This window comes from Sturnira hondurensis, unplaced genomic scaffold (assembly GCF_014824575.4).
Source record: "Sturnira hondurensis isolate 20B ecotype Veracruz unplaced genomic scaffold, ASM1482457v3 Scaffold0019433, whole genome shotgun sequence".
Lineage (NCBI taxonomy): Eukaryota > Metazoa > Chordata > Mammalia > Chiroptera > Phyllostomidae > Sturnira > Sturnira hondurensis.
Window position 1 is genome coordinate 1,877,983 of NW_028092064.1, and position 12,706 is coordinate 1,890,688.

Consider the following 12,706-nt stretch of genomic DNA (forward strand, 5'->3'; position numbering starts at 1 on the left):
TCTGTCCTTCCATTCTAAATGAAAGTTTTGCTGGATAAAGCAATCTTGGCTGTAGGTCTTTGGATTTCATGACTTGGAATACTTCTTTCCAGCCCCTTCTTGCCTGTAAGGTCTCTTTTGAGAAATCCGCTGACAGTCTGATGGGTACTCCTTTGTAGGTGACTGTCCCTTTATCTCTCGCTGCTTCTAGGATTCTCTCCTTCATTTTGGTCTTGGCTAATGTAATTATGATGTTCCTTGGTGTGTTCTTGGGTCCAACTTCTTTGGGACTCTCTGAACTTCCTGGATTTCCTGGAAGTCTATGTCCTTTGCCAGACTGGGGAAGTTCTCCTTTATTATTTGTTCAAATAAGTTTTCCACTCGTGGCTGTTTCTTTTTCCCTTCTGGTACCCCTATAATTTGGATGTTGGAATGCTTAAAGATGTCCTGGAGGTTCCTAAGCCTCTCCTCATTTTTTTGAATTCTCATTTCTTCATTCTTTTCTGGTTGGATGTTTTGTTCTTTCTTCTGGTGCATTCCATTGATTTGAGTCCCAGTTTCCTTTCCATCACTATTGGTTTCCTGTGCATCTCCCTTCATTTCAATTAGTTTAGCCTTCATATGTTCCTCTAATTTGTGACTATAATCAACCAGTTCTATGAGCATCCTGATGACCAGTGTTTTGAACTGTGCATCTGAGAGGCTGGCAATTTCTAGGTCGCTTAGAGTTAAGGGCTCTGGGGCTTTGAGTTCTTCTTGAGCCATCTTTTGGACTGTTCGTGCCTGTTATGTATCAGGAGTGGAGCCCTAGGTGTTCACCAGAGCAGGGCAACTCAGTCGCTGGGTTGTGACGCTATACGTGGCAGCGGGGTCAAAGAGGAGCAATGGTGGTCTTGTCTGCTGCCTCCCGCTGCTGCTGCTGCAACTGCCACTGTCACCGGGGCCCACACATTCCATCCCACTGCGTGCGAATGTGAAACTGTGGTCAGCCCTCTGCCACTGGGTTTGCCTGCTGGGGCCTGCGCGGTCCGTCTCACAGTGTGTGAATGTGGGACCGTGGTCAGTCTGCCCCACTACCGACTGGGTCTGCGCTGCCTGCGTGCCTGGGTCAGGGGATCTTTCCTGCCTGACCCTGCTCCACTGCTGGCTCCGCCCCTCTTATCGGTCCAGGTTGAATGGGTTTGTTGTTGTTGGACTTCCGTATAGTTCAATTTTCTGTTCTTTGGCTGCGTCTTTGTTAACTAAACCTTTGTTGTATTCAAACTTGGTTGTGGGAGAAGGCACAGTGTTTCCACCTATGCCTCCATCTTGGAGGAAGTCCTGGACCCGTATCATTTAAATGCAGGGTATTAGCAAAGTAGGTTTCATAGGGATTTATACATTCTCTCTTAGGCCTGATGCCCTAGGGACCCCACCCTTTCCAGAACAGGGCTGCACCCACCTCTAGCATTGTTTCAGGCTTAAGTCAGGCAGGGGAAGTAAGGCAGCCAAGAGATAAGGAGACTTCTTGTAGGCAGAATGAGGACTGAGGGTATGTCAAAGCTGAGGGGCGAGGGTCCATCACCCTCTTTTTCTATAGCCCCAGAATTCCTGCCCTGAGGGCCTTTTCATGGCCATGTTTGTCTTAGGTTGTCCCTCTTTTGAGGAATCTTGCCCTTTGTTAGTTAAGCAGTCATCTGCCTGGGGCCAAGCAGGGTATAGAGAAAGGAGGCAGAGGCAGTGCCCCTATGAGGAAGATAAGCTTTGTCTCCTAAGTGGCTTATGGTCCCAAAGTCCTTTACTCAGCCTTAGCCACGGGGTGTTATTATAGCTGCTGAAACCAGGCAGGGCAGTTCCCAACATAAACTGATACAAACAAAGTAGATAGTATGAATATACTTATAATGAGTTAAGAGATTGAATTAATAGTGTCACTTAAAAAAACAACAACTTCCCCCCCACACACAAAAAAGCAACTAGGCCCAGAATGCTTCATTTGGAAGTGAATTTTACCATACTTCTAAGGAATAATTAATGCCAATCCTTCATAAACTCTTCCAAAAAATAGAAAAGGAAGGAACACTTTCCAAATCATTGTATAAGACCAATATTATCCTGATATCAAAATTAGACAAAGAAATCACATGAGGAGAAAACCACAACAAACTCTTATGAATATAGATACAAAAATACTTAATAAAATACTAGCAAAGCAAACTGAGTCCATTAACCTATAAAAAGGATTATACACCAAGTGGGATTTATCCTAGGAATTCAAGGTTGGTTTAATTTACAAAAATTAATCAATGTAATACACCATATTAGTAGGTTAAATGATATAATGCTCAGTAATGGTAGCTACTATTATTACAATTTTCCCCAGTGCTGTATCCACTGCCTAGCCATGCATTGAAATATAACAGCTGCTTTAGCTCTTATGGTATGTTATTTAAACCACAGCCTCTCCTAAGGCTGTAGAGTACTTGCTTTGTATGTGTTTGCAAGATGGAAGAATATACACAGCTGTTCAAATCTCCTTTGTCCTAGGATATTATGTATGAAGAAAGTCTGAGGAATTCTTTTCAGTTAGGCAAGGCTTCTTTCACTGGATGGCCAGTGGAATTCCTAGACTCCCCCCAAAAGTCAACAAAAGAGATAAAAATTATTTTCATACCATACAAATCGGCACTAGGATTCTGGCCTTCAACTGGCCTACAGCTCTAGATAGCATTCTGCCTGAAAATAAATATGTCAATTTTCAATATTCCTACAGAGTATAGCCTTGAATGTGTACAGTACAGTTGAGAGACTGACTCAATACCTCAACCTCCTCTGTTGACCTCAGCCAGTGAGGAAATTTCCTCAGGGACATGCAACCTGAATGCAATACATCATTGTTGTTTACATAGCATGGAGAGTCCTTCTTGCTCAGTTCATGACACCCAGGGGCTTATAAGAAGGGCGCTTTATCACGTAATCTTCTAGACCAGGAATATAGGCTGCTACTACATAAGTTTAAATGCCGGAAGAAACACCAGATGAGTGAAGGTGTGTTGTTCATAGAGGAATCCTCCCAAATACCTGTTTCTAAGCCAAGATCTTTTTAAAAATTATTGTTCAGAAACAGTTGTCCCCATTTCCCCCCTGCCCTGTTACTCTTCTCTGCCCTACCCACCCACCACCCCACATTTAATTTCTCCCATCTGCCCTCCAGCCCCCACCCTTGTCTTTGTCCTTGGGTCATTTCTACATGTTCCTTGACTTGACCCTTCCCTAAGGCAAGATCTTTAAAAAACAGAGATAATTAATTCCTGGGAGGGCCAAGCCTTAGGTAAATAGGTCCTTTAATGCTGCCTGCACCCTCTCTGTATGCTAAAAAAGAAGGTGCTTTCTTATTTTGAGAGCAGAATGAGAGAGGTTGGTTATTAGGTGATAAAGATATTTGTGTCTCTTGTTCTGTAACTATAGAGCTAGCTGCTGAAGACCTGAAGTTCCCCTTAGTACCTGAGCACTTAGGGTTTCAAATTTAACATCTTGTTTTTTCCTTTGACTTGAATTTTTAAGGCATTTGTGCTTTAAAAATGCTTGATGGATCCATTTGGATAAATTTGTGTCATTTTGGTATTATTTGCTTCCTGTAAGATTGCCCAGTCAGTAGGGGCTTGAAAAATATCCATTACACAGCATTACGTTTAGACAGCTACATATATAGTTATTTCTGTTTTCTAAATACATTGGGCATTCTCTTTAACTACAGAAGCAACCATGGTAAGTTAACCAGAATTGCTTATTTTTAATACAGGTTTTACATTTCTATTTCCTGCCAAGAGGTTTATAATTAAAATCATTGATGCATGACTTTCTGACATTTGATGGGGATCACTCTGAGATGTTTTAGGATATTTTGCAGAAATATTTGCTATTCTCATTGTACATGACTATGTGTATATAATCAGGAACAGATTTACAGTCTATGGATCCCTGAATGAGTTTCTAGGCTTGGGAGTATGAGACACTGTAGTAGTGCAGCAGAGTAGAGCTTGACGGGTCATGAAAGGTTTCCTCCAGGGGGAGGACATGTGGTGTGATGGTTTGGATAGTCAGGGACTTGCTTATGTACAGTCACTCATTTCCTTGAAACAGTGCTCTGACTTTGATAATTTATAGGCATGAAAGAGGGAACCTATCTTGTACTGATAGGAAGAAATATGAGAAACAAATGAAGAAATATGGGAAACAGTATGAGAAGAAAGAAGAAAAATTTGAGGTGAAGCTGAGATGGGGAGTGTGACATTCACTAGGGTCAAGACATGTTAGCATGGTATTCCATCTTGTAAATATACCATAGTTTTTTGATCCACTCATTTACTGATGGGCACTTAGGCTGCTTCTAGTACTTGGTTATTGTAAATTGTGGTGCTCTGAACAGTGGGTTGTATAAGTTCCTTTTAATTGGTGTTTCAAGGCTCTTTGGGTATAATCCCAGCAGTGGAATAGCTGGGTCAAAAGGAAGTTCCATTTGTAGTTTTATGAGAAAATTCCATACTTTTTTCTAAAGTGGCCACACCAGTCTGCATTCCCACCAACAGTGCACTAGGGTTCCTTTTCTCCACAGCCTCTCCAATACTTGTTGTTGGTTGCTTTGTTTATGATGGACATTCTCACCATTGTAAAGTGGTATCTCATTAAGCTTTTAATTTGTATCTCTCTGATGGCTAGTGATGGTGAGCATCTTTTCATTTGCATGTGGACCCTCTGTATGACTACCTTGGAGAAGTGTCTATTTACATCCTTTGCCCATTTTTTAATTGGATTGTTTGTCTTCATGATGTTGAGTTATACGAGTTCTTTATACATTTAGGAGATTAAACCCTTGTCTGATGTATCATTGGCAAATATGTTTTCCCATATGGTTGGTTCCCTTTTCATTTTAATGCTGTTTTCTTTAGCCATGCAGAAGCTTTTTATTTTGATGAAGTCCTATTTGTTTATTCTTTTCTTTATGCCCCTTGCTCTAGGTGACATATCAGTGAAAATATAGCCATGTGGAATATCTGGGATTTTCCTGCCTATGTTCTCCTCTAGGACTTTTATGGTGTCATGACTTATATTTAAGTCTGTTATCCATCTTGAATTTATTTTTGCTCATGGTGTAAGTTGGTGATCGAGTTTCATTTTTTTGCATGTAGCTGTGCAGATGTCCCAACACCATTGGTTGAAGAGGCAATTTTTACTCCATTTTAGGTTTCTGCCCTGTGTTGAATATTAATTAACCATAGAGACTTGGATTTATCTCTGGGCTTTCTATTCTGTTCCATTAGTCTATGTGATTTTTCTTACATGATGAAATACTACACAGCAGAAAGAAAGAAGGAGCTCCTACCCTTTGAGACAGAATAGATGGATCTGGAGAACACTATGCTAAGTGAAATAACCCAGGAGGTGAAAGGTAAATACCATAGGATTTCACCTATAAGTGGAACATAATAACCAAAACAATCAACCAAGGGAAATATAACCAGGGACATTGAAATTAAGAACAAATTGACAGTAACCTGAGGGGAGGTGGGAGGGTATAATGGAAGGTAAAGGTGGAAAAGTTTCCAATAATATTGATAAAGGATACATGGATAAAACCAAAGGATGGTAGGATCAAGGGTGGGAAGTGGGCATGGCTGGGGAGTGGAATGGAAACAACGGTACTTGAATAACCATAAAAAGTGTGAAAAAAATTAAAAAAAGAAATGATAGAAAAAGACATGTTAGCATGGGACAGAGGAGGAGGACAACATTTGCATTCTGTTTCTCAAAGGAAATTTTTGGCCCTAGAACAGAGATCTGTAAGAAGAATGTATTAAAATATGAAATCTGTGAGGAAATGAAGTACCTTCTGCTATGGCTGGGAATATGTATTAAACTCCAGGCTCAGGCATGCTTTTTATCCTGACTGTATTCAAACTTTCTTGGATCTGTTCTAAATAGGTAAGACCTTATTTCTGCTACATGGATTGTAGTCCCAACAATATAACTGAATTTCTGCATCCCTGAATTGAGCCCCTTTGTAGAGAGTCAAGACAAGTATTGCTAAAGATAAGAAATGAAAGTCAATTTTATTTGCCTGTGATCTTGTACTGATAGGAAGAAATATGAGAAACAAATGAAGAAATATGGGAAACAACATGAGAAGAAAGAAGAAAAGGGTGATTTTTTCTTGTATACGGCTTGTGTTAAGGCATCATAAGAAAGGCAAGGTGTGGTGGTGGGAAAAAATTAGTGTGTTGGGCATTAGAAGATTTGTATTCTTGTTGGGATCTGATATAATCAATTAGCTGTGTTTCCTTGGACTTTACTTCTCTGGACCTTGGTCTCCTTACCTTTAAAGAGTGTATTAGTTGGTAAAACGTAAGGTTCTGGAGGATTTCTAAAGTACAACAACTCTAGGGTCTTGTCTGGTGGGTCCTCAAACTCATTACCATTTGACAAGTTAGCAAAAGCACTGCCATGAATTTCGTGTGGTCACAGAGATGGTGTTAAGTATCAAGCGACTTATCCAAACTCTGAAATTGCTGATTCCTAGAGGTAAACAGGCTCTATACTGGAGATGTCTTAATGTTAAAGAGCTAGAGACAGACATCCTGGATTTGAGTACAGGCTCCTCTATTTTCTTTTATCATTATGCCTTTGGGCAAGTCATTTATCTTCTCCTACCCACAGTTTGCTTTTCTTTAAAATATAGATAACAGTGTACCAATCATAAAGCCCTGTTGTGAAGATTAAGTGAAATAATGCACGTAAAGTACTTAGTATAGTGCCTAGTACAGAGTAAACACTCACTCCACAAAAACTATCACTATAGGAACTACATGGTGTGAAAATAAATCTCTGCATGCTCTGAAGAAGGGTGAAAGCAGAGTTATAATAAAACCTTACATTTCAAAGCATCTGAACACGTGAAATTTAAACAGTAATGGAGGTTTCTCTGCTTGGAAGTTTGTCTGCTTAGGTCTTTGCCTTTCCAGTTTGTGGGCCCTTTTATGAAAGACCAAGATCATTCAGCTAGATCAACATTTTCTCTGCTGCTCATTTCTTTGAAAATATTGGTATTAGAAAATTTGAGTGGTAATAGGCACACTGATGGTCTTTGAACCAGGGCAGAAAAAGAACTGATTCTGTACTTGAGTCTCTCAATTAACAGAAGGCATCAAAGACATGAATTTTGACATGAGACCAAGCTGTTTCTCTGTGACGTGGGACAAAAGGAGGCAGAAGGAAACTGTAGAAGGAAAGTGTTTTACAATATGTCCTAAGTACTTCAGGGTTTGTAAGAAACTGAAGTAAAAATGAAGTAATGATGATGAATAAGTCAAGTTTGTGTCTGATTTCAATCATGAAATGTAACCTTTGGCACAGATCTTACAGAAGTTGTAAAAATATTTTAGTAGTCAGTTGTTGGTTCTCTCAAGGGCTCTCTAGAGAAGAGTTGGCAATTAGAAGTGCACTCAACTTTCTTCTGTAGGCTTCCAGCCCCTGGAAGGAGTCTTTGATGCAGTGGGTTATCCAGAAGGGAGGCTGCTGTGCTGAGGCTTAGACTCTAAGAGTAGCTTCTCAATGAAGCACTTGTGGGATCATCCAAAAAAGGTTTCCTTTCCATATATCTCATTATGTGACTTGTCCATGCTACACATGGACAGGTTGTTTTACCCTTTACTATGTGCTTTGGGAATACATTAAGATATAGAGAATAAAAGAATCTGAGGTCCAGCAGAAAGTGAGAATGAACAATGGCAAAATGTAGTTTTAAATATTATTTGGAAGTTTAATTAAATGATATGTGTATTCTTCATCAAGTAAATGGAAATAGATTTTGCACTAACCTTATCTGGTTGGTTATTTAGACTTGGCATATTGAATATCAGCATCAATGGTGTAAGTTCCTATTTTCTTCTTTCTTTCTTTAAAGGTAAAGCATCTATTCCTAAAGTGTTTAATCACACATACTACATAGATGGAGAATAAAAGGAATGTGACTGAATTCATTTTAACAGGTCTTACACAGAACCCCCAAATGCAGAAAGTAGTGTTTCTGTTGTTTTTGGCTCTNCATGAGACCAAGCTGTTTCTCTGTGACGTGGACAAAAGGAGGCAGAAGGAAACTGTAGAAGGAAAGTGTTTTACAATATGTCCTAAGTACTTCAGGGTTTGTAAGAAACTGAAGTAAAAATGAAGTAATGATGATGAATAAGTCAAGTTTGTGTCTGATTTCAATCATGAAATGTAACCTTTGGCACAGATCTTACAGAAGTTGTAAAAATATTTTAGTAGTCAGTTGTTGGTTCTCTCAAGGGCTCTCTAGAGAAGAGTTGGCAATTAGAAGTGCACTCAACTTTCTTCTGTAGGCTTCCAGCCCCTGGAAGGATTCTTTGATGCAGTGGGTTATCCAGAAGGGAGGCTGCTGTGCTGAGGCTTAGACTCTAAGAGTAGCTTCTCAATGAAGCACTTGTGGGATCATCCAAATAAGGTTTCCTTCCCATATATCTCATTATGTGCCTTGTCCATGCTACACATGGACAGGTTGTTTTACCCTTTACTATGTGCTTTGGGAATACATTAAGATATAGAGAATAAAAGAATCTGAGGTCCAGCAGAAAGTGAGAATGAACAATGGCAAAATGTAGTTTTAAATATTATTTGGAAGTTTAATGAAATGATATGTGTATTCTTCATCAAGTAAATGGAAATAGATTTTGCACTAACCTTATCTGGTTGGTTATTTAGACTTGGCATATTGAATATCAGCATCAATGGTGTAAGTTCCTATTTTCTTCTTTCTTTCTTTAAAGGTAAAGCATCTATTCCTAAAGTGTTTAATCACACATACTACATAGATGGAGAATAAAAGGAATGTGACTGAATTCATTTTAACAGGTCTTACACAGAACCCCCAAATGCAGAAAGTAGTGTTTCTGTTGTTTTCGGCTCTGTACCTGCTAACACTCTCAGGAAACCTGCTTATTGTTGTTACTATTACTGCCAGCCAGGCTCTGAACTCCCCCATGTACTTTTTCCTGACCCACCTTTCCTGGATAGACATAATCTATTCTTCTTCTTCAGCTCCTAAGATGATCGTGGACTCCCTTCATGAGAAGAAGGTAATCTCTTTCAATGGTTGTATGGCTCAAGTCTATGCAGAACACATTTTTGGCGCTACTGAGATCATTCTGCTAACAGTCATGGCCTATGACCGCTATGTTGCCATTTGCAAACCTCTGCACTATACCACCACCATGAACCACAGGCTGTGCACTTTCCTTTTGGGAGTGTCCTGGGCTGGAGGATTTCTCCATGCAACCATTCAGATCCTCTTCGTAGTATGGCTGCCCTTCTGTGGCCCCAATGTGATTGATCATTTCATGTGTGACCTATACCCTTTGTTGAAACTTGTCTGCATGGACACTCACTCCCTTGGTTTCTTTGTTGCTGCCAACAGTGGGTTCATCTGCTTATTAAACTTCCTCCTTTTGATGGTCTCCTATGTGGTCATCTTGCACTCCCTAAAGAACTATAGCTTACACGGAAGGCGCAAAGCCCTCTCCACCTGTGTCTCTCACATCACCATAGTCATCTTATTTTTTGTGCCTTGCATATTTGTGTACCTGCGTCCAGTAACCACCCTGCCTGTTGATAAAGCTGTTGCTGTCTTTTATACGATGGCGGTCCCCATGTTAAATCCCTTAATCTACACCCTCAGGAATGCTGAGGTAAAAAATGCTATGAGGAAGCTCTGGAGGACAAAAGTGACTTCAGAAAAAGATTAAACAGAATTATTGAGCATTACAGATAGAAATAATAGAGAGAATCCAGTTAAAGCCTGTTAGATCTGTAGAAGAAACCATCAACTTTAAGAAGTTGGGTAGTACTTGAAGATAGCCATTTAAGCACAGAGCCAGAAGTTGGATTGGAACCCACACTTATTGTCTCTTAAATGTCTCCTGTCACCAAAATTTACTGCTTCTTAACAAATAGATAATGCTATATTACCTGAAAATTTGATAAAAGGTATGGATCTAGGATATTGGATTGGTGTTAAAATAATCTTATTATATAACACTGAGACGTTGGTTCCCACTGGGATTCCAATCTTTTGGGAAAGGTGTAGTTGTTTCCCAGTGGGTGTGGAAGTTCAATGGGATTTCTTGGGCCAGAACTAGTTCATGGTACCTAGACAGAGACTGAGTCAAGAAGAGACTGGCAAGCTGGGAGTGGCTCACTCTGGTGCTGGTGGGCTGAGGCTGGTGAAAAAGAAACTATGGTCTGGACTGGCAAGCAGGAAACAACCCTTTGGGGTACAGGTGGACCAACGCTCTAGTCATTCATTGGCTGCTGCTGAATCCTGGGATGGCAAGACTGTGAGCTGCTGGCCGCCCAAGCGCACAGCAGCACGTCACAAGAGAGTACTGGCCCAGTGAAAGGGCCTGGAGCTGGACACAGCAGTGTTCACTGAACGCTGCTTTCTCACTGGCTCCATCAGAGCTCAAGCCTCCATTCTCTCCCACCCAGATCACTACAGTAACCTCCTAAGTGTGCTCCTGTTGGCTGTCTTTGTCCTCTTCAATCCACTTCCCATACTGTAACTAGAGTTATTGTTCTAAAACTAAAATCTATCTATATCACTCCCTGTGGAAAACAGTATGGAGTTGCCTAAAAATCTAAAAATAGAACTGCTGTTTGACCCAGGGATTCCACTTCTGGCAATACATCCTAAGAAATCAGAAACACCAATCAGAAAGAATATATGCACCTCTATGTTCCTAACAGCATTGTCTACAATAGCCAAGATCTGGAAAGAGCTGAAGTCCCCACTGGTGGTAGATGGGTGGATTAAAAAGCTGTGTTACATTTACACAATGGAATGCTACTACTCAGACACGAAAAAGAAGGAAATATTACCCTTTGCAACAGCACAGATGGACCTGGAGATCATTATGCAAAGTGAAATAAGCCAGTCAGAGGAAGACAAGTACAATTTGATTTCACTCATATGTGGAATCTAATGAACAAAATAAACTGATGAACAAAATAAAACCAGAGGAATGGACAGTAGCAAAAAACTACAGATTTCAGAGGGGAGAGATTGGGAGGAGCTGGATGAAATTAGCCAAAGAACATATATGCATATATGCATAGCCCATGGACACAGACAACAATGTTGTGAAGAGTGGGTGGGAGCTGGGTTGTGGGGGGGCAAAGGGGAGAAATAGGGGACATCTGTAATAGTGTCAACAATAAAAATGGACTTTTGGTCAAGATGGAGACATAAGTAATCACAACTTGACTCCTTGTACAACCACAGCCAAATTATAACTAAACTACAGAGCAACTATCACTCAGAACCATCAGAAAATCAAGTTTTATGGAAATCTGATAACTAAGGAATTAAAAATGTCACATTCATCCAGGGAGGTAGGAGGAGTGGAAGGGTGGAGATGTGGAGTCATGGCAGGGTGGGTCCCACATCCATGTGTGGCAGATAAAAATTGGGAGAGATATCCAGGGAGTGAAGGATCCCACCCCTACACTGGACTACCAGGCCCAGTGTTCAGGTGTCAGGAAGATAAACCTTCATAACTTCAGAGTTTAAAAATTAGTGAGGGTTGAGTTGGTGGAAGAAATTGTGGTATTCTTAGCAATCTCCTTTTAAAGGGCCTCACAGGCAGACTTACTCAGACTCATTCCCTATGTGCTCCAGCATGAGGGCAGCAGCTTGAGGGTACTATTAGCATAGAGAGAGGAACTGAAGCATTAGGGCAAGAGCTGGGGGGCAGCTTTCTCCCAGACAGAACTATAGGAGTGACCATTGGTCTTTACTGAGCCCTTCCACCCCCCTGCCCCCAGAGCCACAGTGTGGTGGCACTCTATCCAAGTCTCCATCAACCTGGCTCATACAGTTTCCCCCACCCAGGTGATTACTTAAGGCTCTGCCTCATCCAACTTAGAGGCCCACCCAAGCTGTTAACAGTGGCTTTTCCGTATGCATGGTTTGGTTTGGTGTAGGCTTCAGAGCTTCCTAAATCTGATCAAACCAGCAACAGCTGAGTCCAGCCCCTGTGCCTCTTACTAAGTGGCCCCAGGCCTGGCACTAGTAGCAGCCACCTGCAGATCACTTTATAGCTTATGGCAAGAGGCCCCAGACAGAACACAGGTGGTGACTGACCTTGGTCTGCATCCCCTGGGAAACCCCAGAGCCTGTGCACCCAGTGGACAATTACAGAGCACATCAGAGCACCACTACTTAACCACCTCCGAAAGACATGGAGGGAGGTGATTGGTAGCCAGTGGTCACAGCCAGTCCTAAAGATGACTGGCCTGGATATGTCCCTCCCACTGACCTGCTGACAGCAATCAGGACTCAACTACAAGAGGAAGGAATACATAACCCCCACACAGAGGGTACACCTCAAGTACCCAGCTTGGGTGATGGGAGGGTCTGTGTCATTGGACCCTACAGGACACCTATTATGTTAGGCCACACTACCAAGACAGGGAAGCAATACAGCTCTGCCTAATACATAGAAACAGACATCTGGGAGCTGCCAAGATGAGGAGACAAAGAAATATGGCCCAAATAAGAGATAGATCAAATCTCCAGAAAAAGAATTAAGTGAAATGGAGATAAGCAATGTATCAGATGCAGGGTTCAAAACACTGGTTATAAGGATGCTCAAGGAAGTCAGTGGGTTTGTCAACAGCA

At 41.2% G+C, this 12,706-nt stretch overlaps 1 protein-coding gene across 1 annotated transcript; it reads left to right on the top strand.

Moving 5' to 3' along the window:
* Window positions 1-8,843: 8,843 nt before the first annotated feature.
* On the top strand, window positions 8,844-9,773 carry LOC118974495 (olfactory receptor 4C12-like). The gene has a single exon (XM_037027935.1). The coding sequence runs from the start codon at window positions 8,844-8,846 to the stop codon at window positions 9,771-9,773; it is 930 nt and encodes a 309-aa protein (XP_036883830.1).
* The last annotated feature ends 2,933 nt before the right edge of the window (window positions 9,774-12,706 follow it).

Excerpts from the sequence above, each read along its gene's own strand:
- LOC118974495 (XM_037027935.1), top strand. The coding sequence starts at position 8,844 with ATGGAGAATAAAAGGAATGTGACTGAATTCATTTTAACAGGTCTTACA.